Source organism: Oryzias melastigma, linkage group LG1, assembly GCF_002922805.2.
Source record: "Oryzias melastigma strain HK-1 linkage group LG1, ASM292280v2, whole genome shotgun sequence".
In the NCBI taxonomy this organism is placed as follows: Eukaryota; Metazoa; Chordata; class Actinopteri; order Beloniformes; family Adrianichthyidae; genus Oryzias; species Oryzias melastigma.
Genome location: NC_050512.1, coordinates 28697430 through 28711843, shown reverse-complemented (window position 1 = coordinate 28711843; position 14414 = coordinate 28697430). Strand labels below are relative to the sequence as shown.

The window sequence follows — 14414 nt, the reverse complement described above, 5'->3', positions numbered from 1 at the left end:
CTGTAACATTTTACAGGTAGAAATAATTTTACACTATTGCAACATATAAAAATGACTGAACTAACAGTGGGATCTGCACCGTCTACATCTAAAAAAAATGGGCAAACGTGTGCAGGGAATGCCGGTGGCCCATATAAAATATCAAGGTAGATTGCCTTTTTATGCTTTTGTTTTTCCTACTTAATCGACATCCCAATTTTTCATGGTGCTGTGCTGCTTCAATAAAACAAAATTAAACAACTTTTGCTTCGGGAACTTTTTGTCCGTTAATTCAAAGTGGAAAACTAATAACAAAATAATTAGAAAAACTGTAATTATCTACAACATAATAAGGTAAAAAAAAATTGCAGGAGAATGGTGTACTAGGCGACGTTTTTTTTAAGTTTTCTTTTACAAGATTTGTATTTTTAGACAGTAAAACGAAACAATGATTTGTGCGTGTAGGAGGAAAAGGGAAAACATATGAACTTGAATAAGCAGAAGATTTGTGCAACAATGTCGGTTTTAATAAAAGGAAAGAGAGGAATGAAAAGAAAGATCCATTTCTAAAAGAATGTGCAACTTGGGCATGTGCATTTAAATTAGAAGCAGTCCTCGTGTCATTAATAACTGCACGGGACTCCGGGGGATTTTCCAGGCTTTCCCTCTTGTGCCTTTTTAAGACTCCCACACAGCCCTCTGACCAGAGTAGATCAATTTCTACTGATTAATCCATTTGTTAGGTCAGCAATAAATACAGGTTATTAAAACAGCAGCAAGCCTCAATCTCCCTGAGCCAGGCTCAAATTCAGCAACAGGTTGAACTCTAGATCCTCACACTAAAATTAATTAGAGACCCACGAATGAAAATGACTTTTTTATTATGAGGGAAGACGTATATAAAGAAATTTCAAACTTAAAATTGCATTTATGAGTATTTCTTCATTCAAATCGTTGTGAATCAGGAGCAGACAAAAAAAATGTCGTTTGAAAAAGCTTGTAGCATTGACGTGGGTGCAACAGTCAGTAGAGCTGAGTATCAATTATCATTTCCAGAAACGATTCAATTCGATTCACAAGAGCCAGAATCAATTAGATTAAGATTTTTTGTTATTCTTCAATTCAACTCAATTTTGAGTTTACACCTTTAGACGCATTTATTTAAAATACATTAATAATCTACTATATGTTTTGAATATATTCATATTAATCTGATACAGGTTACATACTGTAAAATGTATTAGTAAAGTAATGATGTTATTAGCATACAGTTCTAACAAAGTTCTAACAGAAATGTTCAGATCATTAACATCGTAAACATTGTTCTGCTTCTCTCTAGAGAGCGTTTCCATTTAGCCACTAGGTGGCGATCGCATTACAGCATTACACTTTCTTACAGAAGGAGAAGACAGTATGAGCAAAAAACAATGTTTTAGATCAAAAATACTTACTTTAAAAAATATTTCCTTAAAAGAGTTTGGAAAATTCATACATGTGAGTTTATAAAGATGTTCATTTAGTCAGCAATGTATGTTTAGGTCGAATGAGTGTTAGCATTAGCCGTCCTGAGGGGAATTCTATCAAACGTTAGCATAAAGCTAGCGAATTTTAGCTTTATGTGCTAAATAGATTTATATTTTTTATGAATCGGTAATTGATCTTTTAAACTTAAATTGATTCAAATTGATTTTATTAACCTAGCTCTAACAATCAGTGGACCACAAGCTCCCTACGACTTGCAGACAGATAGATCCATGTACAACTTTGTTTTCCTCGTCAGAGCTGGTAGATGGCTCTAAATTGTATGGCTGGATGGCTCCAATATTGTTCACCATTTCTGTTGCACTGATAGTGTTATAATAGGGTTGTAAGAGGCTGTAAGCCAATCGAAAAGCGTGTAAACAGTTGGATGACGGGAAAAGGTGGTGGGCTTACTTGGAGTCAACGATTCTCCCCACAACTCAGAGGTGAATCTGTAATGAACTGCTGCTCTGCAGGAAATACGTCCTTGAAAATGCCACAGGTGTTTTGTTTTTGGCTAAAAATTGGACAGAAACGGGAGCCCTAAAACTCGGTTTGTTTGTTTTTTTTACCTTTATTTCATATTTTTGGAACCCATCTTTAAACAGCCACTGATCTCGACCTCGAGACGGCGTCTGTAACAGTTCATTCACTTTTAGTCACAATGAAAAGCATCTCTGCAGGAACAGAAATGATGAAACCAATGACAGATGATGTAAAACCAAGACCGATTCATAATCTAGGAAATTTTCTAGAATGACAGACATCCCCCAAATGTATCCTTTTGAGAAAAATACCAGAAGTAAACAGAATTTAGGGCCATTGAAGCCAGTGAGAGAGCTGCGCTCAGTATTCTCATCAATGACACTTCAACAGGGTGGGAACACGCTTTGATCTGAGCTCTCAAAGGCAAATCCCAAATCACTACAGGGAGGTTGCTGCTATAATTCAACACACATCTGAATCTCTTGCATGAAAATGAGCTTCAGTTCTCTGCAGAGAATTTGTTTTAATGACTGAATTCAACAGATGAAGCTAACACAGACCAACAGGCTTGTTTCCGTGCTGTTCCAAAGGGTTTGAATATCGCTGACCAAATGCATTACCAGGAGTAGGGGTATGCAATTCCAGACCTCGAGGGATGCATTCCTGCAAGTTTTCCAACATACCCCACTCTGGTATGTTCCCATTGGCTGGACACACCTGAACCAAGTAATCTATCAAGAATAGAGCTTGGATATCTGGAAATCATGCAAGCTCTTAAGGCCTGGAGCAGATTTTACATGATCGTGCTAACAATTAAAAAAATACTGCAAATCAAAGAACATAAACACTGGAGTTCCAGTGATAAACAGTTAAGGTTTAATTCTGGAATAACATTCCTGCCTGATTTTATTCATAGTAATTAGGGATGCCACAAACGATTATTTTAATAGTTGACTAATCAGATTATTTTTTCCGATTAGTCAAATAATAAAGATAATAAAATAATCGACAATTAAATTAGTCATTTACTATTATAATATTTTAATAGTCGACTAATCGCGGCAGCCCTAATAGTAATGTTAAAAAGTTATATTTTTAAAGTTTTAAGAATTTAGATTTAGAGTGTTCAGTAAATGTTTATCCTGTTCGGCCCGGGACCAAATGTGTGTTTTGGATTTTGCCTCCCTGTGCAATTGAGTTTGACACGCCGGACCTAAAAGATACAAAATGGTCATTTTTTTTTATTTAAAAGATAAGTCTTTTAACTTATGCAAAAGAACAAATAGGCGTCTTTTTGACAGAAGAAGTAGTAAGAAATATCTTGTGGTAAAATCTCTAAGGTTACAGAGGTTTTCTTTTTAATTCTTTAACACCAAAGCTGTCGCAGGCGACAGATAATAGCACACGCTCTTCGATCTACCGTACTGGTGTTATCTTACTCTTATTTTTAACTTGTATAATTTTATAATATAAACATATTTTTAATGGACAGTAAAATATTAAATGTTATTTAAAGTTTAAGCAGATTTATTCTGAAATGATATTTCTGCCTTTTTATTATTCATAATTATTTATAAAGTTACATTTTTAAAGTTTTAAAAATTAGCATTCTGATAGCTTTTTGGACTATTTTGGCATATACTAATATTTTAAAAGGCTGTTTTGGAGTTTAGCTAATATTTCAGCTACATGCTAGATGTTTTGGCTAACCTATTTTTTTTTTTCATTTTTAGGCTAATTTGGCATTTAGCTAATATTTTAGCCAGCCATCACCTTCAGCATTTTCATCCAATAATTTCAGCATCTTCAGCTATCAGCACTAGCATCTTCAGTTGCCACATTCAGCTTACAGCATTACAGCAACACTAATAGTATAAATGAAGTTCATAATTATGTTAAAAAGCTATGTTTTTAAAGTTTAAAAAATGTAGTTTTAGAGTTTTAAATAAAAGTACATCTTGTTCGATCCGCGACCTCATGTGTGTTTTGGATTTTGGCCCCATGTGTGATCGAGTTTGACACCCATGATTTAGGCAATCCAATGGATTCTGAAACTGAGCCGATGTGCAGAAGTTTACAGTAGTGAAGTGCTGCATATCAGCCCCAAGCAGCTTTTCTCTGCATCAGAATCTGTTGGAACTACGTTAATTGTGTAAACGGTCCAAGAGTTACGGTAGTTTGAAGAACAACAACTCTGGAGCCAAGGCTCTGGTGTTAACGGGTTAATGTAAATATAAAAATAGTGGATGTCATCATTTATGTAAAGGAAAGACGGACGGTCCATTCGGATAAGCTTTGGTACTTTAGTTTATTGCAGGAAGTCTGTAAACCTTGTAAAATCGGTGCAAACCTACTGGCACTCATTAAATCCCTGACTGGCTGAATGTCAGACTGACAGCTTCATAAAGGGATTGTGAGACTTCCTTCTATCTTTAATCTTACTCCTCCAAACCGCAAATAACAATATGAACAAAAGCAATATGCCATGTCTCCTTGAAACCTTCCTGATCAGCAGTTACACAACCTTTTATCTTGTAAAGATCCCACTTGTCGTCTGAACTTAGCCTTGACCTTTGACTCTGACTCTTTCTACGCAGTAAACGTGAAAACTATCATCCAGATTCCTCCCGGCAGGTGCATCGTCCATGCGCGTAGACGTGCTTCAGCACGAGGAGCACACATGCAGCACAAACCATTCAATAGCTGGCACCCACCCAACGGGGGAATAAACACAACACTGACCGATGGGGCAAGTAATTGTACAGCCTCCCCTCTATTCTTCTTGCTTTGTGTGTGTTTGTGTGAGTCTAAGAGAACCCTGATTTCCCACAGTGCACCACATCATTTAAGATCCACGTATAAGCCTGCTGCTGCTCGCCGCTCTCAGCAGGCTTAACTTTCAGTGCATTGATTCACTCCACATCCCAACAGCTGCAGATAATGTCCATCAACTAAGACGGGTCAAGGCAGAGGAGAGTGCTGCATGTTATCTCAAAAAGCATTGTACACTTCAATTCTGTCAGATGTTTAAACTCAGAGAGCTGGACTATTTCAAAAGGTAAAGTACTGCTGCTGCTGCTCACAACTTCTACACAAAGCAACAATCCAGGAGTGAAAAAGTCATCGTTCTGCTCTCATTAGTGTCTCAGCTAATTGTTAAATTAAATCCAAATTCTCCTGGCAAGAAACCCAAAAAAAACATTTACGAGTCAAGACTTTCCAAATCAAAATATATGAAGCGTTTATGAAGTGCAAACACTCAGAGTAATGAAATATGTGGGAGAGTACGATCAAGCATGACTTTCTGACAGCTACAGCAATTTCAGTCCGCCGTTATTCTCCTAAATCAATAGCAGGCTCACATTTAATGATGCCTTCATTTCCTTTCAGTTTGACACCTCTGCGAGCGTTGCGCTTTCATTCCGCTCGTGTCCTAACTGCAGCAAAGTGTCATATTCTCTACAAGGGGGTGAGGAGTTTGTGGGGGTTATGTATGACTAAATGACACTGCCATCATTATAATGGCAGAACTCGGTAGCCAAGAGGCATGAAGGTAATGGAAGCGGAGCTGCTGCCGATCACGCAACGGTTTTATGAGAGCTGAGACATTCGGCAGACGTTCATGAAAGGAAGCTTGAAGATTCTCCCTCCAAACTCAGCGGGGACTGAAGTGACGCTGATGAAGATGAGGAAGGCAGTGATTTGTACTGGATGTTAAACAGAGGGAAATTTTCTGAGGTGACAACATGAATTTGACCCAATCTTCTCAAATTGTTTACCATGAAAAAAAATTCATGAACGTGCAAATAATCTCGGCATTACTGGGAGTCGACTAGAAGAACACAGACTGCATGTTAGCAATGGTAACTGGGGTCTTCTGAGGGGCAGGTAGGTGGACTTTGTTACTTTAAAACGCCAGTTTAGGACTTTAACTAAAAAAGTAAATACAAATGTCCAACATGTCAAATATTTACTTTCAGTGGGAGGTCAGATCCAATTCTTATAATGTTTTTCGTGCAGTAATGGTTTATCAAATGTACATAAATATGGAGCGGTTTTAGAGCAGACTTCCAGTTGGGGATTTTGTGACATATTCAGACTTCAGAACCTAAAAATTCTTTAGAGGAAAATAAAACCATTACCGCTAAAAAATATTATTACTATTGAAGTTTGACATCTTTAGAAACATAGTACTTTCAGTACTTAACCAAAGCTGTTGTTCTATTTGGAATCAGAAGTTACTGACTTTACTAAGCCCCAATTTAGGGTGTAATCCAGGAGTGTCCAAAGTCAGGCCTCGAGGGCCGGTGTCCTACATGTTTTCCAACCAACCTGCCATTAAAGCTCCTTATTGGCCAAACACACCTGACCAGGTAATCAGCAGCAGATAAGGTGGAACTTCGGGAAAACCAGAAGGAGGCCGGCCCTCGAGGGCTGACTTTGGACATCTGGGAAAGTCCGTTGGTTCAGATCGAGTCCACTTATTTGTTCCAGATCGAGTCCAGAAGATTGTATTTGTTCTTTATTTAGACTGGCGTCTACTGGAGATTTCTGTTTCGGACCAAACTTTGTAAACAAAACCCACAACAGAAATTACATATGAAGTACTTCAAAGCATAATTATACAATTTGAACTCTAAACACAAACATGTAAAAACATGTAGTTTCTGATTACATTTACATGTCTGGAGACCAAAAGAATGTTTAATATGCCTCCACCCCCACCCCTAAATGTCCAAATTAACTCTGAAATGAAAAAGTTTAAGTTAAACTATTACTATTTTTTTGTATTAATCGTTGTGCAGATCACGCACTGCCATTCCCGCTTTTCCTGCCGATTTTTGACCCTTCTGGCTTGCCATACTGCCTTCACCTGACAACGCATGCTGGTTGCAGGAGCAGTGGACCAGTGTTTGCTCCTCACTGGGAGATCTGAACCCAGACACGGAGACGTGCACCGTGCTTTTATTCAGCTCTTCAAAATAAATAAACTGGACCTTTCAGTATCCGCGTCATCCATGACGAGTTCGAGAAAAGCCCCTCCCACAAGCGGCGGGAGCTCCAGGTTAACAGACTTTTGGATAACCAAACACAGTGGACAGTACATGAATTTGATGCTAATGGTATTAGGTGTGGACAGACAATTGTGGCGTACCTCACAACAACAATGGAGGTCATCCAGCAGCTCGTCTTTTTCTTGCTTTACGTTTTGCACATCGTGTATAACAGGAATTTAATGTTGTTTGAAAGAAGATTGCTGGCAGCTGAGAAGAATACCGTCGTAAAGAGGAAAACGGAATCGCTAGCTTTATACTGGTGCTTTCTAATGTCCTCATCACTTTCTGACAATCAACGAGTGGCAACAGAAGCCACGCCCCAACCCTCCTATTGCATTTTTCTATGGACCTACAACCGATGGGGGCCCTCAAGAGGTACAGGTCGGAAGTGTTTAATGGGTCCATTTAGCAATGGAAACGCTCAAAATACCAGACCATACCATACCGGACCACTCAGTGGAAATGAGGCTAAAGATTTGAGACTTGATTTCTTAAGAATGTACATTTGTTTGTTCTTATTTTTTTCAACTCCAGGACTTTATTCTTGAGTCTAAAAATAAAGCTTGTTATAAAGCTTTTGTAAAAACACCAACTTCCTGTTTTTGTGTCTAAAAGTAGCTTAATGACAGTTTGTGGCCATGAAATATTCCCTTTAAACTTAAGACTTAACTTGAAGCTTTAGCTGCATTGACTTGGATTTGCCGACTTCAGGATTGACTTTAAATGAAATGTAAAGACTTCTGACTTGCAAAAAAAGGGAACTCATGAGGATGTCTGGTGTGGAGGAGTCAGAGGATGTCAGATGGGAGAATGTGATGTTTGGACATGCAGGGTTGTTGCGCAAATCAAAATTATTATTTTTCTGTTAAAAATATCTTTCTTTTTTGCTGAAATTGGCAGCTTTTCTTCAGTCTCCTCACTAACATCTTGCACTAAGACATTTTGCAAAGAGGTTTGTTTTTTTGGGAACTTTTCTCTTTTCTTGGGAGTTCAATTTAGATGTAATGTACTGTGTCAGGCCTGGCTAACCCTGGTCCTGAAGAGCAACAACTCTGCCTGTTTTCCAGTTCTCCCTGACCAGCTTGCTGCTGATCAACTGAGTCAAGTGATTCCACATCCTGATTGACTGAACACACCTGATTTAGGTGGTCAGCATCAAGCAGTCCAGGGAGAGCTGGAAACCCTTGAGGATGAAGGTTGATTCAAAAAAATTAGCTGAAGTTTCTTAGACTGAGAAGTGTCAAAGACATACATTGAGCAAATCAATGGCAATGGGATGGAGATCATTCAAAATCAGATCATAAAATTATAAGATAATAATATTAATATAAGATGTCCATACAAATTGGGTCCAACTGATCCATAGACCAGTTCAGGGCCTGGGGACCCGTGTTCAAGGTCAGAAGTGTTTTAATTCCAGCCAAATTGAAGACAATTAAAAAAAAATGAAACCGCTAGATTACAATAAATTTACAGATTTAAATCCGATGCCATATTTGGCATTTTGAATATCAAAGACATTTGGAGAAACAACTGAAACACAATCTTGAGTTTCAGATTTCCTCTCAGAATTAACACAGCTCCCTGAGAGATTGATGAAGCTCAGAGAGCGAGTATTGAACAGCTCTGTGTATCGACTGCATCAGGAAAGCTGCTCCACAGGTTTCATAAACAAGCATAAAAAGAGGAAGTTACCCTGTCCTTCATCCTCCAGCTCTGTGCCAACGCCTTGGAGCCTTCGATCTTCTCCAAGTGTCTTTTCTTCATGAAGGTCAAGGGAAGCTTCCAGTCATTCATGTCAGCCTCCTCTTCCTCAGCCAGGCCCACAGCCGGCGAGTGAAGCAAGTCCGAGTCCATTTTCATGAGGGCCCTGTGGGAGAGGGCTCAGGTTAGCCACGCTGGTGTGGTTTTTACATGTGAGCTACTGCTGTTCATCCAAACAAAAACAGCAATGAAAGAACCATCCACACTGTGGCTGCTGGAATTCTTTAAACAGGCTGAAAATGGTTTGACATTATTTTTTACACAAATCTTTTCACTAATTTTGAATCATCTTTGTCAGTTCTCTCAGACTTGGGCAGCACTAGCCAAGTACGTTTGTAGTTAAATCATAACTAGAAACTCTTAAAAGTCTTATGGAAAATAATACACCATCTCAGTAGGTGTACCCCAAGGTTCAGTGCAGGGAGCGCTTTACATTCATTTTATACAAGACAACATCAAGCGGTAAGTCCAAGTTATTCTGTAAATCATGACGTCATAAAACAAGACTCACTATGAACATATAAAAGATTGTAATTTTTAACACCATGTGAGACTTCATCCTTATTGCAATGTTTTTCTTCAAAAACTTACTCTCAGTTCTTTTTTTATTTCACCAAGAAGTTTGCCTTAAGAACTACCAGAACATCTGCCACCATGGATATTCAGTCAGTGCTACCCAGATTATGCTAAATTGTGAACCTTGAGTTTAAAAAGAGTCAGTTAATCAAAATTAAGATAAGGTAATGGTATTAAAATGGCGAAGGTATTAAAACATTCCCATTTCTTTCATCTTTAGTTATGTGAAAACAGCTTTTCAAATTTAAAGAAAAGTTATTTTAGAATGGAAAAATGACTATTTATATTTATTCAAACTGTGCTGAAAAGGAATATGGCAGTTGGCAGTTGGGTCTGGCACTTTTGTCAAATTTTAAAAGCTCTTTTTGGCCCAAAAGTCAAAAACAAGGAAAATGAAGACATGACTGGACCTTTTTGTCTGCAAGTGGATGCTTTGGAGTTGTAGCAGAGAAAGGAGACTTTAGCCCACCCATTCTGTCACAAACCTGAGCTTTTTTTCATCTGCTCAGGATCCAACACAATTTTAATAGAAAAATACTAAGTAAATACAGTTTTAATCTTAAAATTATTCCAGAAATTTCCTCCATTATGAGAAAAATGCTACAAAAGCATGTTAAAAAAACACAAATGTGATATTCACTGGAGTGGGACTTTAAAAGTCAAGCTGGACCACAAATCAATGAATCAACCATCATGTCTGCACAACAAAGTTCCCTATTTCAGATCATCATTGAAATCTGCAACAAATCCCTGAGACAGATGAAAAACTTGCAATGCTTTTAAAACAATAGGGATCCCTGTAGGGCTGCACGATATTTGTGATGTGCAATATTAGTTATCAATATTGCAATGACGATATGATGTGCAATATATGACAATTTAAGCAACACATAATTTCCATTTCACTACATCCTTTTTTATATATAAATTCAATGGACCTTAAGTTATACTCCACATGACCTACATATCCATAGAAGGCAAGTATCTAACATAAAAGAGGTCTGATTGATTGGTCAAATGTGAAAAGGGTTCAGTTTCATTTGTTAAATACGTCAAGCATCCATAAGATTGTTTTTGCACACTTAAACATTTAACGTAACCATTTATTGCAATTTAAGACATCTTTTAAGATACGTGTATTGCACAGGTTGATATTTCGATGACTACACATTTGCGATTAGGCCTAAATTCCTGTATGACAGAGAAAAACATCTGTTAAGACTGAAAATGTATTTCTATGCTTGAGATATTTGGTTTTATACCCATAGACCAGCGGTCTGCTACCTGCAGCTCCAGAGTCTCATGTGACTCTTATCTCTCCATGGTGGCTCCTTGTCCAAACATAAAATAAGTCATGGAGACTGCTGACCCAGCCATGTCGAACATCTGAAAAACCAAAAATACCTAAAGAAAACAAATAAACAAAGCCTGCAAACTAAGACTATCAAGGTCCAACCGTAAACTAAAATAACAAAACCCAGCAGCGTAAGACTGCTGAGGACAAAGAGGGGAAAAAGAACAAAAAGTTATTTTAGTTTTTGTCACACGTGTGTGCAAAAAATAGACAATTCATTTGTATTATTTAAAGAAAAGGTCATGAATGCAAATCCAGAATTCTTAAAGGCTAAAGTAAGGTTTCGATCAGTAGAAAACAAGCCCAAGTTGCTCTTTTACTGTTAAAGGTTGCCGACCCGTCATAGACCAACACCAAAAGGAGCATTTCAGCAGAAATTGAATGTTGTCCGTCCAACTGTTGGATCCTCTCTCTGCCTCCACAGGAAGCTTTGTGGCCAAAACAACATTGACTTTGTTCTCATTCAGAAAACCAACTGAAAGCAGAACTAATGGTCAGAAACTGTTATCACTGACGCTACAGACTGGAGGAAAATATCTGCTGCTTTCATTGAGGCAGGTCCTGTAGTTCTCTACGAGTCAAGTTTAAAGCTTTACTGTGAAATCCCCTTCAATATAAACAACCACATAAACTAACAGTAAACATTAAACTATTTGTCACTATATTAAATACTATATTTAACTGAAGGGTATGACCTCAGAGCGACGGTGTTTTCTGAACAGGTATGGTGGTAAAAGTGCACCTGCTGCTCAGCAGTGAGGAGCTGTGACTGAGCAAACACAGCTGGAGGGTCCTGTTAGCTTCATGCTAGCTGTCCTCGCGCGCCTCAGTCAGCTCGTGCCCTCTGTCGCTAACAGCTCTCACGCAGCTGTTGGCTGGGCGCTCATTCAAAGTCGTCCCAGGACACTGCGAACACCGCAGAGCACCGGGACGGAGGGGACAGACCAGCAATGGCGAGCAGCTGCATACCTCGGTGCGGCGGGATTATCAGCCCGGACAGGGGAAGCTCTCCGTCTCCGGACGATGACAGAAACGGTCGCGCAAATAATCCTCGCGAGGAAGTTGTAAGGCAGCGTCCACAGCCGGTACAGGAGGTCGAACCCGTCGAAGGCGAGCTGGACAGGGGTGTGCTTGCAGGGGAATGTTCGGCTCCTCTCCCCGCGGCTCTTCGCTATGGGAAGGGGTTGGAGACGAGGCCCATCTTCACACGGACAGTCTGCCACAGCCACGCTAAGCACCGGCAACACTTATGGATGACGGAGGTCCTGTCTTGTTCCTCTACAAGCCAGCGACCATGCGAGCCGATTCGGAGCGATAGTTCTGTGAGAAATCACAAAAAATCCTAAAAATTTCTCCGGAGAGGCACTGCTTCAGCACTACGGCAAGGGCGCAGCCATCTTGGGAAGGACCCAGAATGCACCGTTAAACGTCACCGATGCTTTTCCTGTGACGCTGAAAAAAAATCTAAAAAATTCCAGGGATTTAAATGATTTCCCGTGACATTCACAGGGCATGTATCTTTGGTCAATGCTATTCCCAGCCGAATTCAACAGTTAACAAATAATAATAATAATTCAAATAGACACCAGGAGTTGCTTCAAATCTGTTTATGTAAAGATCATTCTAACTTCAAAACTAATAAAACTTACATTTAGAAAAAATTAAATGGCCGTAAAATAAAGTGATTGATGTTAAATTAAGACAAAGTTCTTAAAAAAATGGAAAGTACATGTAGAAAGTACTAGTAAAGGTACATTTTTCATGATACTTTATTAAAGAGGAAGTCCGCTCTCCCTAAAAATATTGTGATTTTTTTTATATTCATATGGATTGATTTACCTCTTTTTAATATGTATTATTCCAAATAATGTTTTAAAAAATTTATTGGACAATAAGTAATAACAATAAGTGATATAGATAAAATTAATAATTTTACCACCTACATGCAAAATGCTTCAACTTCCGGTTTTGATCGCGAAAAATATCTCAACTTCCGATTTTGGATGCTTTTTAGGTATTAGCCTTCTATGGTGATGAACAAAAAGGTTAAATGGGTAACAAATGTAATAAAACAGGCAATAGACTTAAAACCAAAATATTAAACTAACTCTAATAAAAATGCTAAGGCATAAACACATTTATTAATAATTTTGATAATTGAATGTCAAATTCACACAACTGAATTATTTGCTTTCTCAACAAATGAACATTTTTGTGTGAATTAAAAATGTTGCTTTTACAAAACCGGATTTATATAAATGAAAGTTCAGCGCATTCAATTTTTTTATTATTTTTTTGTATTATTATATATACCTATAAGATTGCTTTTTGTGAATTATATTTATTATCCACATGTTTTTGTTCCCTTTTTATTCATTTTTAAAATGTAATTTATAGCAGTAATAATGTTATAATGTTACATTATGTTTTAAACAAATGAGGCAATTTTTAGGTCAAAAAGCAAAAAAATTAAGAGGTTAAAGAGCACAACTAACCAATTAATAGTTGTCTATTTTGAGCTCTGAATATTTTGTTTACCACATATAGTTTGAGGGTTTGTCAGACTAGAGAGAAAGAGTCAAGAAACTAATATCAGTTTTGTGTTAATACAGCTTCTAAATTAAAAAACCGTATGTTCCCTCCAGAGACTGCATCCTAAAATCCTAATACTTCCACTACTGTGCTTTACAGCTGTCTTTGAAAAAGATAGATTTTTTTTAAACTTTTTGAGAACGACACAGTGCCACATGTTCTGACTTTATTTGAAAAATAAATAATTCTTTATGCCAACTATAAATTTTGCCACAATGCTAGAGATGGTACCTGAAAAATTAAATAACAGCTAAAGAAAACTCAAATCCGTCCTCACAAAACAAAAGTTAGGTGTTTTCATGCTCTTGTTTCATTATGTGATTCCAATAAACTTAAAAAGCAAATGCTTATTTTTCTTGTTCACTTCCAAAAAATAGCAAGTACTTCTCTGAACCTGCATGAGTCAAGCAAACAGTCACTTTACACATTTGCCCCCAGCATCCTTTGCTGTTCAGCTTCACACTCATTTCACAAACAGCAGGAACCAAAGGTTTGTTTTTAACAAAAGTCCTGGAGAAAAAGCACAACAACAAAATAAAAAAAAAAAACAATTTCATCTGTTGAATCAAAACCCAGCAACCTGTTCACGCTTAAACAATTGATCGTGACTTTAACGAGAGCTGTTTAATTAAAGAAAGTACAGGCAGCTTGTTTACCAGTTAGCTGTGGGTCAATAATTGATTTGCTCTCAGGCACAACAAGGTGTGTATTCGTATTTGTGACAGTAATGCAATGAGTAACAGCTTTATTTGTGTTCTCAGCTCTATACAATTATAAAAAGGACGTGCCGGATGGATGTAGCATGAAAATATGCTTTCACACTGACACGCAAGAACAAAAATAACGGTAAAAGTTTCTGAATTGGTCCCTCTTTAATCACTTCTACATTTTCGTTGTGACTGAGGCTTGAATGACTGAAAATACCAAAATACCAGCAACAGTATGTGAAAACCTTGTGAGGACTTACAGAAAGTGTTTGACTGCTGTCATTGCAACAAAGGATTTATAACAAAGTAATGAGTTGAAGGGCAGATTCTAATTTTGGCTTAAAATATATTGATGAGGCTTAATTGATTGTCTTTGCT

The 14414-nt window shown here is 37.8% G+C and overlaps 1 protein-coding gene across 4 annotated transcripts in view; it reads right to left on the bottom strand.

Moving 5' to 3' along the window:
• The window catches only part of rptor (regulatory associated protein of MTOR, complex 1), a 181161-nt gene extending 168925 nt beyond the window's left edge, over positions 1–12236 (bottom strand). For 2 of the 4 annotated variants that reach the window (XM_024289362.2, XM_024289365.2), the window contains exons 1-2: positions 11707–12235; positions 8739–8913 (exon numbers count right to left, since the gene is read on the bottom strand). In XM_024289362.2, coding sequence (XP_024145130.1) covers positions 8739–8906 — 168 coding nt within the window. In that variant the 5' untranslated portion in view covers positions 8907–8913; positions 11707–12235. Of the gene's footprint in view, positions 1–8738; positions 8914–11706 lie in introns of all 4 variants that reach the window. The other 2 variants (XM_024289363.2, XM_024289364.2) reach the window with 2 other exon arrangements.
• Between the last annotated feature and the right edge of the window lie 2178 nt (positions 12237–14414).